Raw genomic sequence first — 17,973 nt, 5'->3', positions numbered from 1 at the left:
TTACTTAGTGCCAGTCACTTAAAATTGAATTATGTGCTCGTTTAATAAGATTACTTAATTTCTAAATTTAATTTATTTTAAAAACAATTCTTAAAGGGGATTACTAATAGGAGATATTTTTAATGATATGTAAGAAAATATTATGTTGGAACGCTGTAACTTCGAACGGTGCCGATAGATGGCGCCAGAAGTCGTTACCCGCTCACTCGTACGAAATGGCCTCGCTCCGATTAATCGGGAATTAAATAGTGTCTTAATTCCAAATGTTATCGCAATCTCAAAATTTTTATATTCATGATAATGTAAAATGAGAGTATCAGTTTCTTCGAAGTTCAAAATTTAAAATCTTCTATTAAAATTTTTCAAATAATTCTGTCAAAAAAAAATCCCTTGAGTAAACTAATGGTAACAGCAGGAGCAGTGGTAACGACAAAGTAGTGGACCTAGACTTGCGTTCGTTGATCACGGGTTCGATACCTGAGATATAATCTTATACAATTCATATTTTGTGTATTAATTATACAGGATATCCTCTGTCCACAGACAAATTTCCAGAGGATGGGCAGCAGCGTCCTTTGCGAACTATAATACCACACTGCAATCGCCAACCCGCCTGCCAAGCATGGCTAACATGGTATATCTCTTGTATATTTCTTCAGGGGGGCCTTACAATGGGCGTCTATCGACTAAAACGACGAAAGAAATGTTATATATTTTTTAACATATATATGTAATATGCTTTTAATTTTTCTATGTTACTTATACTAGTATGTTATTATTTAATATTGTATGATATTTTTATGCCTCGTCACTTTCATTGTGATTGTAGTCTAATTGCTCTTCGGGTGATCCTGAAAAAAATTTCAATTTATTGACATACCAATATAATAAAAATTCTTAAGGGACTATATAAATATTTCTAAAACATATATATATTTTTTAAGAATTTGTAATAATGTTCTATACACATGTGCATGTGTTTATTGTCTAATTTGAACACAATTTTTTAATACAAATCACTTTGAATTGGATGGTTTGTAGAGTAAGCTGTAGGTGCTTAAGGAGTGTGTACATTGCTCCTGGGATACTTGCTTCCTCGTGATAGGGTATAGATTCCTCATCAATACACAGCAGCATAATGCTTCAGAAATATCTAGAATGATACTCCTCGGACGGATTGTTGTTTTTAACAGCATTACTCCGGCGTGTTCCGGTCGGGTTTACAGTTAGCTGCTATGTCGACCTTCGAATGGAATATGGTAGAATTGCCACATATCCCTGCCGTCTCCTCAGAGGGTATGGCATCTTGAGTTTATTGCCTAAATTTGCTAGCAAAATAGAAAATTTAGAACTTTAGTTTTTAGGATATACTTGATAGTTACTGCACAAAACAATGGCGATATTATAAATATGATTGTTAGGAATCGAACCCATCAATTACATTCTTTAACCACCAGATTGTAGATTGGAGCCGTCTTGAATTGTTATCGCATGGGATACGAAATAGTCACTTACAATCGCTTATAATAGATCTCTATAAACAGAACAATAACGGAGAGTAGTATGCCGTAGATTGTGGCAACGATGGCTGGCAGCATGTCCGTGATACCAACGCTGCTGAAAGCGGACATGGCGCCGGAACAACGCGGCTTGGAGACGTGAAGACGATGGTGATTGTTCGCCTGGATACCCGTCTCCCGGATCTTGATGAAACTGGACATAATTAATTATATTAGTCATAATATTCTCAGTAGGTATAAGATTGTTAGTTCTGTGGATAATATTTCAATGTAATATAGGGAAAAACTCTATTAAGAGACAACCTTAATCCAGTGTTTTCCGATGACAAAGTGTTTTATCCACCTTATGAGTGGACGTTGTATATTAGAATGTGGCTCCAGCCGAGGATTCCTACAGAGCCTTCGAGATTTTCCCACTTAAACCCGCGGAAACTACAGATGCTACTTGGACAATTGTTGTTACTTATGATTCAATAAAAAAATTGTTAATCGTTTTTGTTGGGCTCACTCACGGTTACTTATAACTTATTATACTTAGTTACAGATTAACCAATACCTTGTCCGTAAAAAAATGTTTTACTGTAATAAACACCGGACATAGACTACGGGGTTTTACGGTTCTGAAGACCAAAGACCGGCGAGCGCAATGCAGTCCACTCACAAGATGGACATGCTTCTGAAAATTAACTCGTAACAGTAAAATCTTATTTTGAAAAAGTTAACAGATTCTTCAAGAGTCTGAATGTATGCATATATAGTATGCAACATATCTAAGATCATTGTTAGATTCCATTTATTAAAAGTAACTTTTGAGTTTCTTGCTGCCTATTCGCAGATCAGCATTCCGAGACGGCGTTAGTGTACTATTTATAATCTTAAAATAATTGACAATTCAAAAAATATTTTGAAAATTAATTTGAAACTTTGTTAAGGTTCTATTAGAAATCTATGGAGGCCTATATCCAAAGAACATGTCAATGCGTATAATGTAATGTAAATGTAGTATAATGTAATGCGTAAACGAAATAAGTCATCACATATGTACATAAATAGGGCATCGTACAGTGTACTTCGAGTACAGTATAATGACGCGTTTCGTATAATTATTTGTTCCCGATTACTACGCAATGTTAAGATATAGAGCAGCAGGTGCTTGGGACATGCTACGTAATAGTAGCAATGACTTTTAACTGTGGTAGCGCATGATGTGTAAAAAATTGGTTTCTCTTACCACTGTATACACGTACACAAGAGTGTGAATGGCTAAATATTTAATGGAATCAGGAGTTACCTTGCGGAAGTCCATCCTAAGTAAGAAAAGGACCAATATTTAGCCACTTCCGCACATGCAGTGGTAGTCGTGCAACAAAGTGCACCGCCCGCCAGCCCGCTGATAAATGTGTAAACATTGAGTCTCTGTTTTTGGCACTAATCGGTGTAACATAACTCCTGAAGATGCTCCGTGGAGAGGTGAAACACGTGTTAAGTGATTTGACGGTGGCAGTTGTGTAATTCGCATTGTTTGCCGCATACGCATTAATCAGCGGGCCGGCGGGCGGTGCACTTTGTTGCACGACTACCACTGCATGTGCGGAAGTGGCTAACTATTGGTCCCTTTCTTACTTAGAATGGCAAAATAAACACTACTATTGAAAGAAAATTATCTTAAGTAAGTTTTTATATTAAGCGACTTTTTAAAAATTTGTGTTATAGTTAAGTGGTATGACATATTAATCCATAACTAATATAGCCTTTAAGTAAATTTTGTTACTAACTTATTTATAATCTATGGACTTTTTAGATTCTGAAATAAAATTTATTATTATAATTATAAATACTTGAGATAATGTACTTGATTTTAAAAAGGTCTTTGAAGGGCGATCTCTTCTGGCTGGGCAGCCAAGGGTCTATCTCGTTGATGTAGTCGATCTCTACGAGGTCGCATTTCTCATCTTCTTGATATGTCTCTTGAATCAGCCTGTATCCCGGATTGAGTTCCATATGGAATGCGAAAAGGCCCTGAAATATGTATGCATTTTAATCATTTGATAGTTGAATATATATGATATTATTATGGTAGAATCAACATTACGAGTGCTTTATAAAATATAAAAATAAAATCTCATTCTTTTTGTAATTTTTTTTTTGGAATAACTTTTGGAAATTCCCACCATGCAGTCAATTATTCTCCTATAAATTCAAAGTTAAACTGAAATCTTAAGAAATCTTGCAAATGTAGATCACGGGTTCAATTAATGGTAGCTTGTACACCTTAAGCAAATTTTATAAAATTTCCGATGGTAAAAAATTTGTTTTGTATGATTATATACACACGGACACTATTCGTTCCGAGAAAACTAAGAAATGTTTACTTTAATGCCTTATTTTAAAAAATAAATTATGTGTATTAACTATGTGTTTAGTTTTGATATCTTTACTTTGAACAGTTTTATTGTTATAATTTTTATACTTAATTGAACTACAAATAGCCTAGCGGTAAAGGACTGAGACTTGCGCTAGCTGGTCATGGGTTCGATTCTCGAGGTACAATCTTAAATAATTCACACTTTGTGCATTAATTATATTTGATTGGCATTGCTTACAAACAATTTTCCAGATAGGCAGCAGCGTCTTCTGCGTACGATAAAAACACACAGTGATTACCACCCGCCTCTCAAGTGTGGCGATTATGATATATCCTCCTATAGACATGCTTAGTCAAGTTTAGTTATTTAACTAGTTCTTCAGTTTGTAAGGTTTCTTTTTTACTTTTTTTTCGTAATTTTTTTTTATGAATTGCGAATAAATATTTCTTACTACTTGTACTTGGATAGATTTCCGCAAGGTAACGCCTGATTCCATTAAATAAATAAATATGTAATTTTTATCTTACAATAGATAGTTGAATTTATACTAACCTTCCTTATCTTCTCTACGCCCTCTTTCATGCTGTAAAAGTTTGGTTTCTTTCCTTTCGGTGCTATCTTTTTATTGTAAATTGCTTTACGTACTGGTTCGTTCAGTTTCTGTAATCACAAAAACTTTTATTTCATTTTTATATTAGTCGGACCGGAATGTTATATGGTTTCTGTCGCCATATTTTACAGAAAAGCCCATTGATCTTTACCGCTCCGGCAGTGAAAATTTGTGTACTAGAATACAAAAGATTGTTGATAACGAAGGTAAATATATTGTTGATTAGAAATAAAAACTTGTTAAATAGGCAGTCGTGTGCATTTAGCTTAAGTAAGCGACATTACTTTCCGGTCCCCCTAAATCATTATCATCTACTATACATACACTTTCCGACACAGTAGTAGACTTTGATACAGTAATATTGCCGTGTCTAAGGATTGTGCTATGCAGCAAGTATTTTATTGTAAATTGGTTATAGCGCTACCGCAACTGCTGTACCGCTCCTTAGAAAAACGGAAACGGCCTATACTCGCGTCTAGCGGCGCATATTTTTAATGCACGGTACAGCAGATTCGGTAACATTATAAACAATGAAGTAAAACTTCTGTAGTGGAGACCACCAGAGTACCTGTATAGGTTTTAGCTCAAAATGAGTCCCTGGTGCAGAAATGACTCAACGGTGGTCCAGACTGTGGTGCACGCAATTACTAGCTGTCCCAACTCACCTTGAAAAAGTATCTGTTGTATTCGAAATCACTGGCGCCAAGTTTTAAAGGTGAGTTGAGTAAATCTGGCAGCGTCCTTACGGAGGAACTGGGGGCGCGCAGGAGTACCACAATATTTGCGGAGTACGCCGAGTAGAGTATTGTTAGGGACAGAAAGAGTAAGAGAGTCACGCATCTCCCTGTAAATATTTTAATCAGATTAGGAAGCCGCAACATAGCGCGCAGATCACAAGGCGGACAAATGACTTTGTTAATGTCATGACATACACAAAGGAATATTTTTAATGATTCAAAACAGATGATAATGAGGACAACCAGGAGATAAAAAGACCTTGGAAGAAGCTGGATGAAGGCCCTTTCCAACTGGACCGATTGAATATTTATGGGAGAGGTCATATCCTGCTGTGGGAGCCATAAGACTGAAATTACAATGGTGATATGATACAATTTTTATAGACAAATAAATAGTAAAGAATACTATAGAATAGTTACATTAAACAAAAAAACTTATAGTATCTATTTTGATAAATAAATTAGAAATTTTTGACTATTATTTTTCTCATAGGTAAATAACTTGTAAACCTTTGATTGCGTTTTTCGACACAGGTTTTTTATTAGTTTTTTTGCAGTGAAATTGCATATAGCAATAGCATTTATTGCAAATGAAGCTTTATTTATTCATGTATTAAAATGTATGTTATCTATTTTATAATAGTTAATAATTAAAATAGTGTCATTTTTCATAAATAAATAATTACATTGTGATTGTATATATTAAAAGGCTTAAATTATTCACAGGTGAAACATTTGACCTCTATCTCGCCTGATGTTATGCGATATCAATGTCTACGGTGTTACACACTTCCCTGGATGATACATTTCACACACCCACCAGCCTCTCCTGTACCAATTAAATTGAACTAGAAGTTGTAGAATAAATTATACAGCCCCAATCAAAATCGAACATCCTGTACAGACTCGAGTAATCGCTCGAGAATGATGCTAGCAAACATTATTAAGGGTTAAAATACATTTAAAAATAAAACAATCCCATTAAACTTTAAATCAAAATTCGAATGCTTTTTTTCTCCAAATTTACTGTTAGCAACTTAATTTTGAATAAATGCTATTAAGTCAGTTACCTACATCTAGTTTTCTTTGAATAATTGACACTTTATTAACCATCGGTGCAAAAGTAATGTCATAATGTGAACGCGCCTTAATTTTTTGCAAATGGCGCCAAATGTCACTGTGGTTTGATATTTATGATGTAGATATAAAGATATACACCATTGCTTGTTTACAACTAAATTTCTTTCACATTATGATATTATTATATATATATATATATATATATATTTATATATATATATATATATATATATATATATATATATATATATGTATATATATATATATATACATATATATACATATAAATGTTTGCTTTTCATGTACTAATGCCTGATGATTAATAAAATTATATATAAATCTTTGTGATTTTTGTAAATAGTTTTTAAATGAATTGTTAATTTTTATTAACGTGTTATACAAGGTAAAGAAATATAATAAAAATGTTGTTAGCAATAAAAATAAGTGTAAAAGCTTTAAATATGTGTATGTTTAGTTCGTTATTTATCAATTAAACTATGCCAGTACCTTTAACCTATTATGTGCCATTCCCATCTTAGCCTTCGGGAATTGTTACGCCTCCCCTACGTAACATCTACATTTTTTATATTAAAGGGAAAAGGTTAAACCCGCGTCCACTTCGAATTGCCTCCTCTTAATAATTAATTGCCCCTCTGTGGGATATGAGCTCCGAGTTCGGAAACACTGACCTACACCTTTCCCAAAACTTTATCGTTTCATTAATTAGTGTTTCCTATCTCTCCTTCCTATCTCTCTGCAAACTTTGTACTGCCAGAAGTTATTGACTTATGGTATTCCAAAGGAAAAATCAATTAATATAACTTATATTACATAGTTATCACTTTATGTAGGTTGATTGTAAATAGATTTTAAAGACATTTTGGATTATTTTTGCTGTCAATTGAGCTGTATTTTCACTCTTTTAAGTCTTTCGTACTAATACGTGTTCATCATCGTCCATTCACCCAGTTTATATTTAAAACGATTAAAACAAAAATATCTTTTTTTATTTCACCGAGAGATCCGTTAAATGATATTTATTATAATGTTTAAGCTACATTTTAATAAATTGAAAAGACGTGCACACAACTGTGTTGTCTCTAATCTTAAAATCTCAAGCGACATCAAAGAAAATTATTCAATTATCTACTGTGACATGTGGATAAATATATGGTGGATGGATCTACGTATATTAACAATTCTATTTCTGTGAATGACGACATTAAGAATATAATCACGTATTATGTTATTCCTTGTATTTTGAACTAGTCTTTTCCCGTGATATCATCTGCAATGTATTCGTTATTTTCTACAAAAGCATTCTCTCTATTTGTTATAATTATTTTTTTGGAAGACTTCATGAAAAGTTCCATAATTAAATTATTTTTCTATTAAGGTGTTTCATAATTAAGAAACCTTGTGAAAGTAAATTATGGGTTCGATTCTCGGTATTCTGCACATCTTATGCAAAATACAGAACATGACAGTGTTCAAAAAATTTATATATGACCTAAATCACATTAGTACCTGTGTCTTGAGTAAAACAATTCAAACAGTATATCGAACCTCAAGTTCAAGCACAAGTTAAATCTATGCCTTTTTTCTAAATACTATTATACAAGATTAAATAAGGATAATTGAAACAAATATCGCTCGTGCAACCAACGGCCAAAAGGTTTTCAAGTGGCGACCACTAGCCAGCAGGCGCGGGAAGTCACTGAATTCGGACAGTAGAATCCGGTAATTGTGTGATTTTTGGTAGAGGCCTGTTTTGAAGTGGGCATCCATGGACTTACATGATCATGAAGGAAAAGGATAAGTTATTGCATTCGTATAGATAATGAATAATGCTATTTTAGGTTTCTTTTTAGTTTAAACTATAAAGTACATTCCTGAATTTAATTTTAACTTCCTCTATTATACACTTTTAAACGATAAATTCTAAATACAGTGTTAATAATCGTAATTTTGTGAATCCAATAAATCATTAGGCAAATGTAGTGGAAAGAACAGGCAATCGGAAAATTCGCTTATCGCGATGCTTGGATGCGCCATCATATTCTCCAATTAGATTTTAGATCGCTTTTGTGTGGTTTTAATTACGTGAACATAATATAAAGCAGGTGAACAAGTAGCATTCACAATATGGGGAACGTATAGCTCGCTTGCTGTCTATTAATATTTGGTACACCCAATCCAATCAATGGTTTTAGATATAATTAATAATATAATGATAATATAGTGAGAAAAAGCGTTTTCTTCTTAATTTCAGCCGATGGACGCTCACAGCAAGGTAAAAGCTTCCGTCAAAAATCGTCGCTTTAAGTGCCTAGCTACCGTCTCGTGGTCGCCACTCGACAACCTGTACATATTACATATTAAAATAAATTATTTTTTACTATCTTTCCCTGCATACTTTGTTATTTCTTATATATTACTAGCTGGTCCCGCAAACGTTGTTTTGCAAAAAAAATTAAAGTTTTTAACTAACAAATGTAAGATAAAGGTTGATCGTAGAGGGGTGAAAATTTAGGTTTGTATGTATTTTTGTATGCTGTATCATAATAAAATAAAAACCAAAAAAATTGTCTAAAAAATTAAAAATAAAATTTAGGGGTGGACCACCCTTATCACTTAGGGGTATGGAAAATAGATAGTAGCCGATTCTCAGACATACTGAATACGCATGTGAAATTTGGTAAAAATCGGTCAAGACGTTTCGGAGGAGTTCAAGTTCGAACACCGTGACACGAGAATTTTATATATTAGATTTTCCTGTCGCTATAAAAAAATATAAATGAAGTAACGTATAACAGAATAATGAGTGGTTAGAAATAGGTGTAAATGCTATAAAGCTTTTCGATGACAAACAAGCTATAAATTCGCGTCGTTGAAGCTTTTATATATATAATCAATAACGTGTAGAGTGCTTTCTACTTGTTCGAAATTTGAATGTGTAGTATTTATTAAAAAAAGGATACTTACCAGCGGCGTATCTAGGTTCCAGAGTGCATCCTTGTTGCAGAACAGCGCCGATGATTAATATAAGCACGTCTGCCCACGAGCCGTCCAATTGCGTCGGATGCTGCAATCATTAATCTGTTGTTATAACAACCAAACAAATCGTTCGTAATTATTTCAACTGTTATAAAGTTTTACATTATGATTCTCCATCGTACAATGATATTTATTACACGATTCTCTCATTATATCATAGTTTAAATTTGTGCATTGCGATTGAATTATTTCGTATATTGTGGATTATAAAATGAAACTTCATCGTTAGAGATGCGTAACTTTGTGGAGTTTTTTTTTTAATAAAAATGAACTTAATTAAATAACTGTTAACATAGATCATAAGTTATCAACAACTTATTATTACTATTTTTTTGTTTCAAGGAGAAATTATTATGGATATTCATGATACATTTTTAGTGTAGAACAGGGTTATCCCTTTTCTTGATAATATATCTGAAGAGATACATCAGAATTTAAAAAAATAGTGGCATCAATTTTGAACGCAAAGTAATCATTTGTATGTGAATGTTTAGGTAATTTCTTAGTTTTCGAACGCTTGTTCAGTTTTTTCTTTGGGTCTTAAAAGTCAAGTGGTATGAATATTAATGTAATATTTAAAAAAATCTGCCAAGTTAAGAGTTAAGGAGAGGTTACTAACCAAAGGCTCTGTATGCGGCGTGACGAACCGGGGAAAATTCATACAGAACTTTTTTTTGCCAGTCCCCCATGGTTTGCTATTCGGGATATACCTAGGGTATTTATAGTTCGAGTCACCCCTGAAATCTTCATGGTATTATGATGATGCTCACGTAAATCCATCATCCCCGTCAGAGTTACTGATGGTAGTGCAAATATTAAGGCCTCCATTTTAAACACCGTTGACTTAATAGGTCAAGTAAGAAAAGGACCAATATTTAGCCACTTCCGCATATGCAGTGCTAGTCGTGCAACAAAGTGCACTGCCCGCCAGCCCTCTTATAAATGCGTATGCGGCAAATAATGCGAATTACACAACTACCACCGTTACTTCACTAAACACGTGTTTCACCCCTCCACTGGGCATCTTCAGGAGTTATGTTATACCGATTAGTGCCAAACAAAGAGTCTCTGTGCACTTTGTTGCACGACTACCATTGCATGTGCGGAAGTGGCTAAATATTAGTCCTTTTCTTATATAGAATGGACTTCTGCAAGGTAACACCTGATTCCATTAAATATTAGTAGGTCAAATTTTTGATAAGGGAATACATTTGTTCCAAGGGCCGTTAAAAGGCTTGCTTCTGTATTGAAGGCTTAGTATTCGAGCGGGATCATTACTCTGTGGATCCAGTACGGCTATCTATATTTGGATCATGACTGTCTCACAGGAGAGGGACAGGTCTTCCACGCCTTTGTCTAGTTTAGCCGACACGAATGCGGGCAAGGGGTTTGAGTTGAACTATCTTAACATTTTAGACACTAACCTTAGCAACTGTTACCTCCCACTTCGATGTGATGTAGAGAAAAATTCCGCATGCTAAAATACAAACGAATATAGCAATCCAAACGGCGCCAGTGAACGGTAGTGTGAAGATGTTGGACAGTAGAGCAAGGGGCGGTTCGCGGAAGACAAATCTGACAGCGGTTGAGCCGACCATGGCTATGTAATCAATGCATTGCATTCGTTCTTGTGTGAATATTGTTAAAGTTCCTGAAATCAAAGCGGACGATTTAGACAGGTCGTTGGTAATTTTTTAACGATTTCTCTTAGATTAATGATTTAACAAAACATTTTAAAATTTTTGATATTAAGTAGTGTTTAGTTGTGTTCGAGTATTTTATATCTACATTCTTCAAAAATACTTTTTATATCTTCATTAAAAATACGACTGTATAATGAAATAAAATTAGACTGTTTATTTATGTATCAACTTTTCAAGTATCGTAATTTAATAGCCATTTATAATATATATTTCGTAACCTGTGTGGTGTATCAGTTAAACTTTATATTGTGTTATGAATAAAATGTCCGGTGTGAAAGACCTAAAAATATACAAATAAACAAACATATTTTAAAACGAATTGTGATGACTTTAGTAAGATGAAAAAAATAAACTTATAGTTATTAACGCAAAATGAATACTTAGTTAAGTTACATCACTTGGAAACTTCTTTTTTTTAAAAAAAGTATAAAACTTTTATTCATAAAGAAAATTTAAATGACAAAAATTCTTGACAATGATGTCACTTGATTATTTTAATTTCATTTTGTCTGTATCTAATTAAGTTTATATGTATAATCTGTGTAATTAAACTATTAAAAGATCTATTCTTGTGTAATTTATTCCCGCTTCTTCTCCACAACTATTGCGAAGCAGAGTAGAGTCAAAAATAAAATTGGTTTATAGAAAATGTTGACAACCATACAAGTTCTGTTAAAAGTTCTGATATTGAGAAAATGAATTTTATCTTAATCTTTGTTGATATTTTTCAATGAACGTGTTAAAGTTATTAAAAGCCGATTTCAGAACTCTATTTCTAACGGAGAACGATTCTCTTTGAGTCGATTTTGAGACTGTGAATTTAAGCTAGAACAGCTTTTTTCTCGAAGCCTAATTGAGATCTGACTCTGTTATCACTTCCCCAGGATCCCCTGAGTTATTGAGTTGTTTTTTCTCGGACAGGACGTCGGATGATTACACCATCTTCAAAATCATAAAATAAAATGCAGTAAAATAATTATCTACAATTTCGTTTCCTGTTTTACCAAGGTCCGCTTCCTTCTTCAGCAGATGTTCAATGACTCCCTGCCAGTTACCGTTCTTGTCTCTGTATCCCCACGTGTGGGTAAATATTAGTTTCTCCGATGCATTCAACATTTCGAAACATATCTTCACTATTACGTACGACATTTTAGTTATTGAATCTTGGTGTAGTTGCCTTAAAAAAAATCAAATTTTGTTGTTACGTTTTGTTTTTCAAATTATCGATGTTAAATTTACCCAGGTAATTAGTATTATGAATTTTTATACACTATGACCTCTTATGTTTATTAGCTCGAGGTAAAAATGTTTCATTACTCACTTCAATTGTTTCATTAGCTATATTATTCTTATATTCTTTACCGACTATATATTGATATATTTTTTGTTATGGAACTAAAAATATACCATCATCATCACAGCTGAAGGAGGCTATCGCTGAACATGGCCTTGGTAATTCGGGGTGATTCGCCGTAAGTAAGGAGTTGAGGCCTTAGACCACCGCCTTGTAGCGTTCCCATAATTTTAACAAAAGGCGTTCAAGAAGACCGTGGAATTTTAGCCGGAAGGAGTACAGCATAATCCTTTCGTTGCCCCCCCAGCTGAGGGGTATCCTATAGGATTTTCCCACGACAAAAAAGCCTCATCTATACATTTCCGATGGAACCAGTTGGATGTGGTCTATATCTCGGAGCAATAACAAAATTCCCTTCCTTCTTTAGCTAAATTTACTACTGTAAAAGCTTTTAAAAGCTGCATGTATAGCTCATTTGTCAGCAAAGACTTTCAAAAAATTTCACCTATTTTCAATCATAATTACGACATTAAATTATTTGTCTATTGAAAATGCGAGAGGCAAAATAATATAAAAATAACTGCTACCAATACAAAGTCTAAAGGTACAGTAATATTTATTTATTAAAAAATAATTTGAGTTTTGAAAAACGTTTTTTCTTATGTACCATCATGACGTTACCTTTCATATCTGAAATCATTTATTTTTAGCGGCTAATGATTTACATATTCACTATTTTGATGCTTCTAAATCTATAAACATTTTACATTCGAACTTCTAGTTTAATGGACTATGATCACAGTTGAGTCTTATTCACAGATAGTAACTAATAATACTAACAATCGATCGTCTAAATGTAATCTCGTGTCATTGCTATCGGTGATGACATTCGCCATGGTCAGCGTATGTCTCCTTAAATTTCTACGCTTTGCCGAAAGTATCTTAGTTTCTCTATAGTCTTCCATAATTCCGTGCTTGTCAAAGGTGATGCTTTTAACTTTATCACTAACTGCAGTATCATTTGATGTATACTCGGTTAGGGAAACGCTGAAGTTATCCCGTTCTTCTTCTAACATGAAATAGCTGTCGTTGTATCCGTTAATAAAATTATTTTTGGCGCTCCGCCATATCGCACGTGTTGCGAAGATCATTTCGGATTTTTCTGATATTTTATAAACTGTGAAATATATAACAATTAATTCATAGATACTGTTATATAAATATAAAATAGAAAAGTAAATATAAACAGTTTGGCGTGTAAGAGATGTTTAATACAGAATGTTTATTTATCTATTTATATTGAAATAGTCGCAAAGTATTGCTCGATGGAAGTGGCAGTGATCGGGGCTTATTTCTAGTGGAATCGACGGCATTTGGAGGCTGGTAGAATCTCGAATGGCGACCACGATTGATGCAGCCTGGGTAAGCCTACTACATAGTGGATCAACCACATTATCTAGGTTGCAAGAAGTCGCTGGGTGATAAGGCCTATGCTTGCAGTGAGTGACGGCTGACATCAATTAATTAAATAAATAGGTTCAGTTATATTGACCACTTGTGTACATCATGAGAGCATCTTATATCTCTGAATTACAATGTAATGAATTTAAGAAATTCATTGAACTGATTTTATAAATGATAATAAAGTGACATCGCTTAACCACTGTGTTGGATATTGTAAAAGTGACCACAAAAAAACTCGTCTGAGTTTGTTGTGGGCGCTTCTTAAATCAGGTCGCGTTTGGAACCCTCGTAGCTTTATAAGGCTCCCATTATAGAGGAGTTCAATACGATTCTAGTTTCTACCAAATAAGACTTTTCTGGCATTATTCTTATGATGCACATGAATGTTTATAAACGGATATATAACATTAATAAATAAATGCATATACATTTCTCTCTTTCTTGTCTTTGTTTTTCGTCGATGGACGCCCATTGCGAGGCATAGGTCTACCTTATGTAACTTTTTATTCAACATTACTCCTGAGGATGCCCCGTGGAGGTGTGAAACACGTGTTGAGTGATTTAACTGTGGTAGTGTAATTCGCATTGTTTGCCGCATGCGCATTTATCAGCGGGTTGGCGGGCGGTGCACTTTATTGCACGACTACTGCTACATAGCGGAAGTAGCTATATATTAGTCCTTTTCTTACTTAACTATGTTGTGTTTGCACCTAATGGGGGAACTATCCTTATGTCTATCTAAATATATCGACCGTATAGCAATTGATTATACTGTAATAATGTTTTAATTTATTATTTGGATTTATTTTAATACAAATAGATTCAAAATCTTTACAATATTTTTTCTTTTGCGACACCGCATTGAAATCTAGAAAATTTTACTTTAAATATAGTGTAGTGTCAGTAAAACAGTTACAATAAGGCTGTACCTTCTGTTAAAAGATATTGTCCTGTATCGAATTTTCTCGCCACCACTACGTCACTATCTATCAATATGTCTACGTCTTGCAATATATCTAAAAGATTGTTATCTTCTGATGTACTTAAAATCAGCCATCTGTACGGTGATTTGAAATAACCTTGTTGACTTGCCTAAAACATTTAAATTAAAACAAAAGAAATTAAAATCCTAGTTGAATATTTGGTAAAGTATATCAACAAATTAACCTTTTCTATATTCATAAAATCAATTACAGATAATTATTTATTTTATTATTTACTAGAGGCTAAAATGACGTCATAGATGAGGCAGCGGAGAGTCGCTGGAACCGAGCCTAATAATGATGACGATGATCATATCCATAAGTCATCACCGGCAACACACTCTGGCTATGACATTATGGTCTAGGTGAAGGTAAAAATAGATTTTTTTTAATTTCGTTGGAAAGAATATTATACAACAGTAAACTTCGTAAAGCCAACCTATAAAAAAACTAATAGTTATGTGAACATTCGGTTTTAAAAGATTGGTATGAAAATTGAAACTCTAGGCTATTAAGGCTTAAATATTGAAATATACTTCTTTAGGTATAGTTTTTATATCAGTAATAGGTACTATTTCAATTATAACAATTATTAACCTTTGTTAAGAACAGGGGTGTTTCGCTGCACTTCATGTCAGCCAGTATGACAATATGCTGAAGATAGTTCTCAGTGCGATTCGGCTGCAGAGAGTCGGCCGAGCTAACACCGGCTCTTGCTAAAGCTTTGACGAATGTTTTAGTTTCATCTGTAATTAAATATATAATAGTCGTGAATTTATAGATAACAGTATGGCAAGCCACTTTTGCAGCTGACTGTACTGACCCTACTCTATCGCGACTCTACCGCGATCTTTATCAAGCTGTGATAGCTCAGCGGTAGAGAACTAGGACTTGCGATCGCAGGTCAGGTGTTCGATTCTTTGAGTAAAATTTTTTATAACTTATACGAAAGGATTGTCACTGTTCAAAAACAAGTTTGCAGAGGAAGTAGCAGCGTATTCTACGTGTCATAATACCACACTGCGATAGCAAAACCGCCTGCCAAGCGTGGCGATTATGGTAAATCCCTCCTATTAATATATTTGAGAGAGGATTATACCTTCCAATGGGCGTCTAAGGGCTGAAACGTCGTAACCAACATAATTGATGATTTTTTAATATTAATTTTTTCTTTGAATTGTATAGAAATATTAAGCCGTTTTCATTTTTAATCTGTGACTTTAAATCGTTTTTATTATATATTTTTTTTTAAAACATGTTTTGTTTGTGTAATATATTTTAGTTTTTTCTGTAAATAAGAAACGGAATTTCTTAGCAATAACTTGTCTGTGTCGAGTCCATCGCGTTGTCTGGCTATAATCGAATGTTGATGCGCGCTATTAGTCGTTTTGGCTTTTAAAGCTAAATCGGACTCAGGGCTCGCGAATCCGAAATCCGCGGGCTAATAAACTAAGTAAAATCTACGTCAGATGCGTCGCCTGATGTACAGTATTAGCTGATTGTTACCTAGTCGGTTTTCGGAGAAAAGTGTGATCGATCGCGTTGTAGGAGTAGGGACCTGGTACGGTGCTCGGGACTGGTGACGTACGCAGCAGGTACAGGAAGACCTTGCTATGCATCGGCATTCATCTTCACCAACCAGATTTCTCCCCCTACCTAATTTTTAATGACTTTAACCGTACTACGTTGGAATCCCGTCTCAAAAATGAGCTTTTATACAGATTTAAATACTTCAGCAGATTATAAAGAGATTACTTTGTTTGAATTTATTTTTAGTAATTTAATAAGACGTAGAGCTTGTTCACCTTAAGTGATGTCTTTGGAAATGTTTGTTTCCCACGGTACGTTAAGTACTATCACTACACTGCCCGTATTCAGCGATTTCTCGCAATTTTTTTACTGGTATACCTAGTGACCTACACACGTCGCGTTGATTGGCTAATGGCTGCCACTCTAGAACCTTTTGGTCCAAACGGCTGACGGCTGTATGAGTGACGTGCCCAGTCCACTGAAACTTCAGACGACCAATTCTTCGATTTATGTCGGTGACTTTGATTTTCCTGAGGATCTTCTCATTTTTTATTCGAACGAAACTCCGAGCATAGCCCTCTCTGTTACCCTCTGGGTGGAATTCCAGTAAATTCTTTTAATAATACATATTTCTTTGTTATAGAAAATGTAAATAAATTCGGTCTAGATGTGTCTGCTATATCTTCAAGTATAATTTATTGTGTCTTATATATGTCATAGAACATGACTTGTAGTATTTTTATTATTAAACTTTCTTTCATAACATTAATGTGTCTTTTGTTCGTTGTAAATATTTTCTGTGCAATATCTCTTTACAATTCTCATCTTAGTCAATTTTTTATCTGTAGTCACTTCTTAAAAATCATTCTTTAAGAAGAAAGATATGGAGTTGTGCAAACCTATTTTATATATATATTTTTTTACTTTAAGACGTTTTAAGTCTTCAATTAGAATTATATCATTTTAGTAGTATAAAAATCCTAAACCTTCCCAGAAAATTTAATTCGTTTTAATTTTTTTTTGACTAACATATAAGTCAGTAAGGTTCATACTTACATTTGTTCCAACAAAGATAAGGCATCAAAACAGATGTAGGTCTGTCATCTAAAGTAACAAAAGAAACAATCATATTTATTGTTGTAGATACATCACTAATCTGCGACGCTACCAACCTACAAAACCAACTAAATAATATAATTACGAGTGTACATTTGAAATTCATTGTACGTTGAAATAAACCCTTTGTCAACGATAAAGTGAACAAAGAAAGAAAGCAAAAGGCTAAAGGAAATAGTTAAATATTTATTTGATATGAAAATAATAGGTAATAGAAAAATAAGTCACATTTTTTCCGACCAAGTACAATCACAACCAAAATTGTTTTACATCGAAGTTTTACCGATGATTAAACAAAATCAATAAAGTATAAATAATACTAAATATAAATAACATAATATATAATAATATATAATATAAATACAAATAAAAAAAATTGGAATGTTTGTAATATTAAAATAACTACTTTACATGCTAATGTCAGTCTGTTTGTTATGGCTAATCCCTGAAATAGCTGGACCGATTTTAACGGGACTTATATTGAAAGGTACCTGATGTTATAAGGAGTACCTT

The 17,973-nt window shown here is 33.6% G+C and overlaps 1 protein-coding gene across 1 annotated transcript; it reads right to left on the bottom strand.

The window, feature by feature from the left end:
* Positions 1–1,511: 1,511 nt before the first annotated feature.
* Positions 1,512–17,473, bottom strand: LOC137921415 (ionotropic receptor 75a-like). Its single transcript, XM_068764170.1, has 11 exons — positions 17,401–17,473; positions 15,412–15,560; positions 14,761–14,923; positions 13,208–13,544; positions 12,078–12,250; positions 10,795–11,021; positions 9,299–9,398; positions 5,162–5,340; positions 4,439–4,546; positions 3,373–3,539; positions 1,512–1,713 (listed from the first exon to the last, which is right to left on the bottom strand). Exons 1-11 carry the CDS (start codon positions 17,471–17,473, stop codon positions 1,512–1,514), a joined length of 1,878 nt encoding a protein of 625 aa, XP_068620271.1.
* Positions 17,474–17,973: the final 500 nt, after the last annotated feature.

This window comes from Battus philenor, unplaced genomic scaffold (genome assembly GCF_028537555.1).
Source record: "Battus philenor isolate CCGP_79_NKW_IND1 unplaced genomic scaffold, ilBatPhil1.0.hap1 SCAF_19, whole genome shotgun sequence".
Taxonomy (NCBI): domain Eukaryota; kingdom Metazoa; phylum Arthropoda; class Insecta; order Lepidoptera; family Papilionidae; genus Battus; species Battus philenor.
Note: the sequence above shows the minus strand (reverse complement) of the source record. Positions and strands in the feature narration are given on the sequence as shown.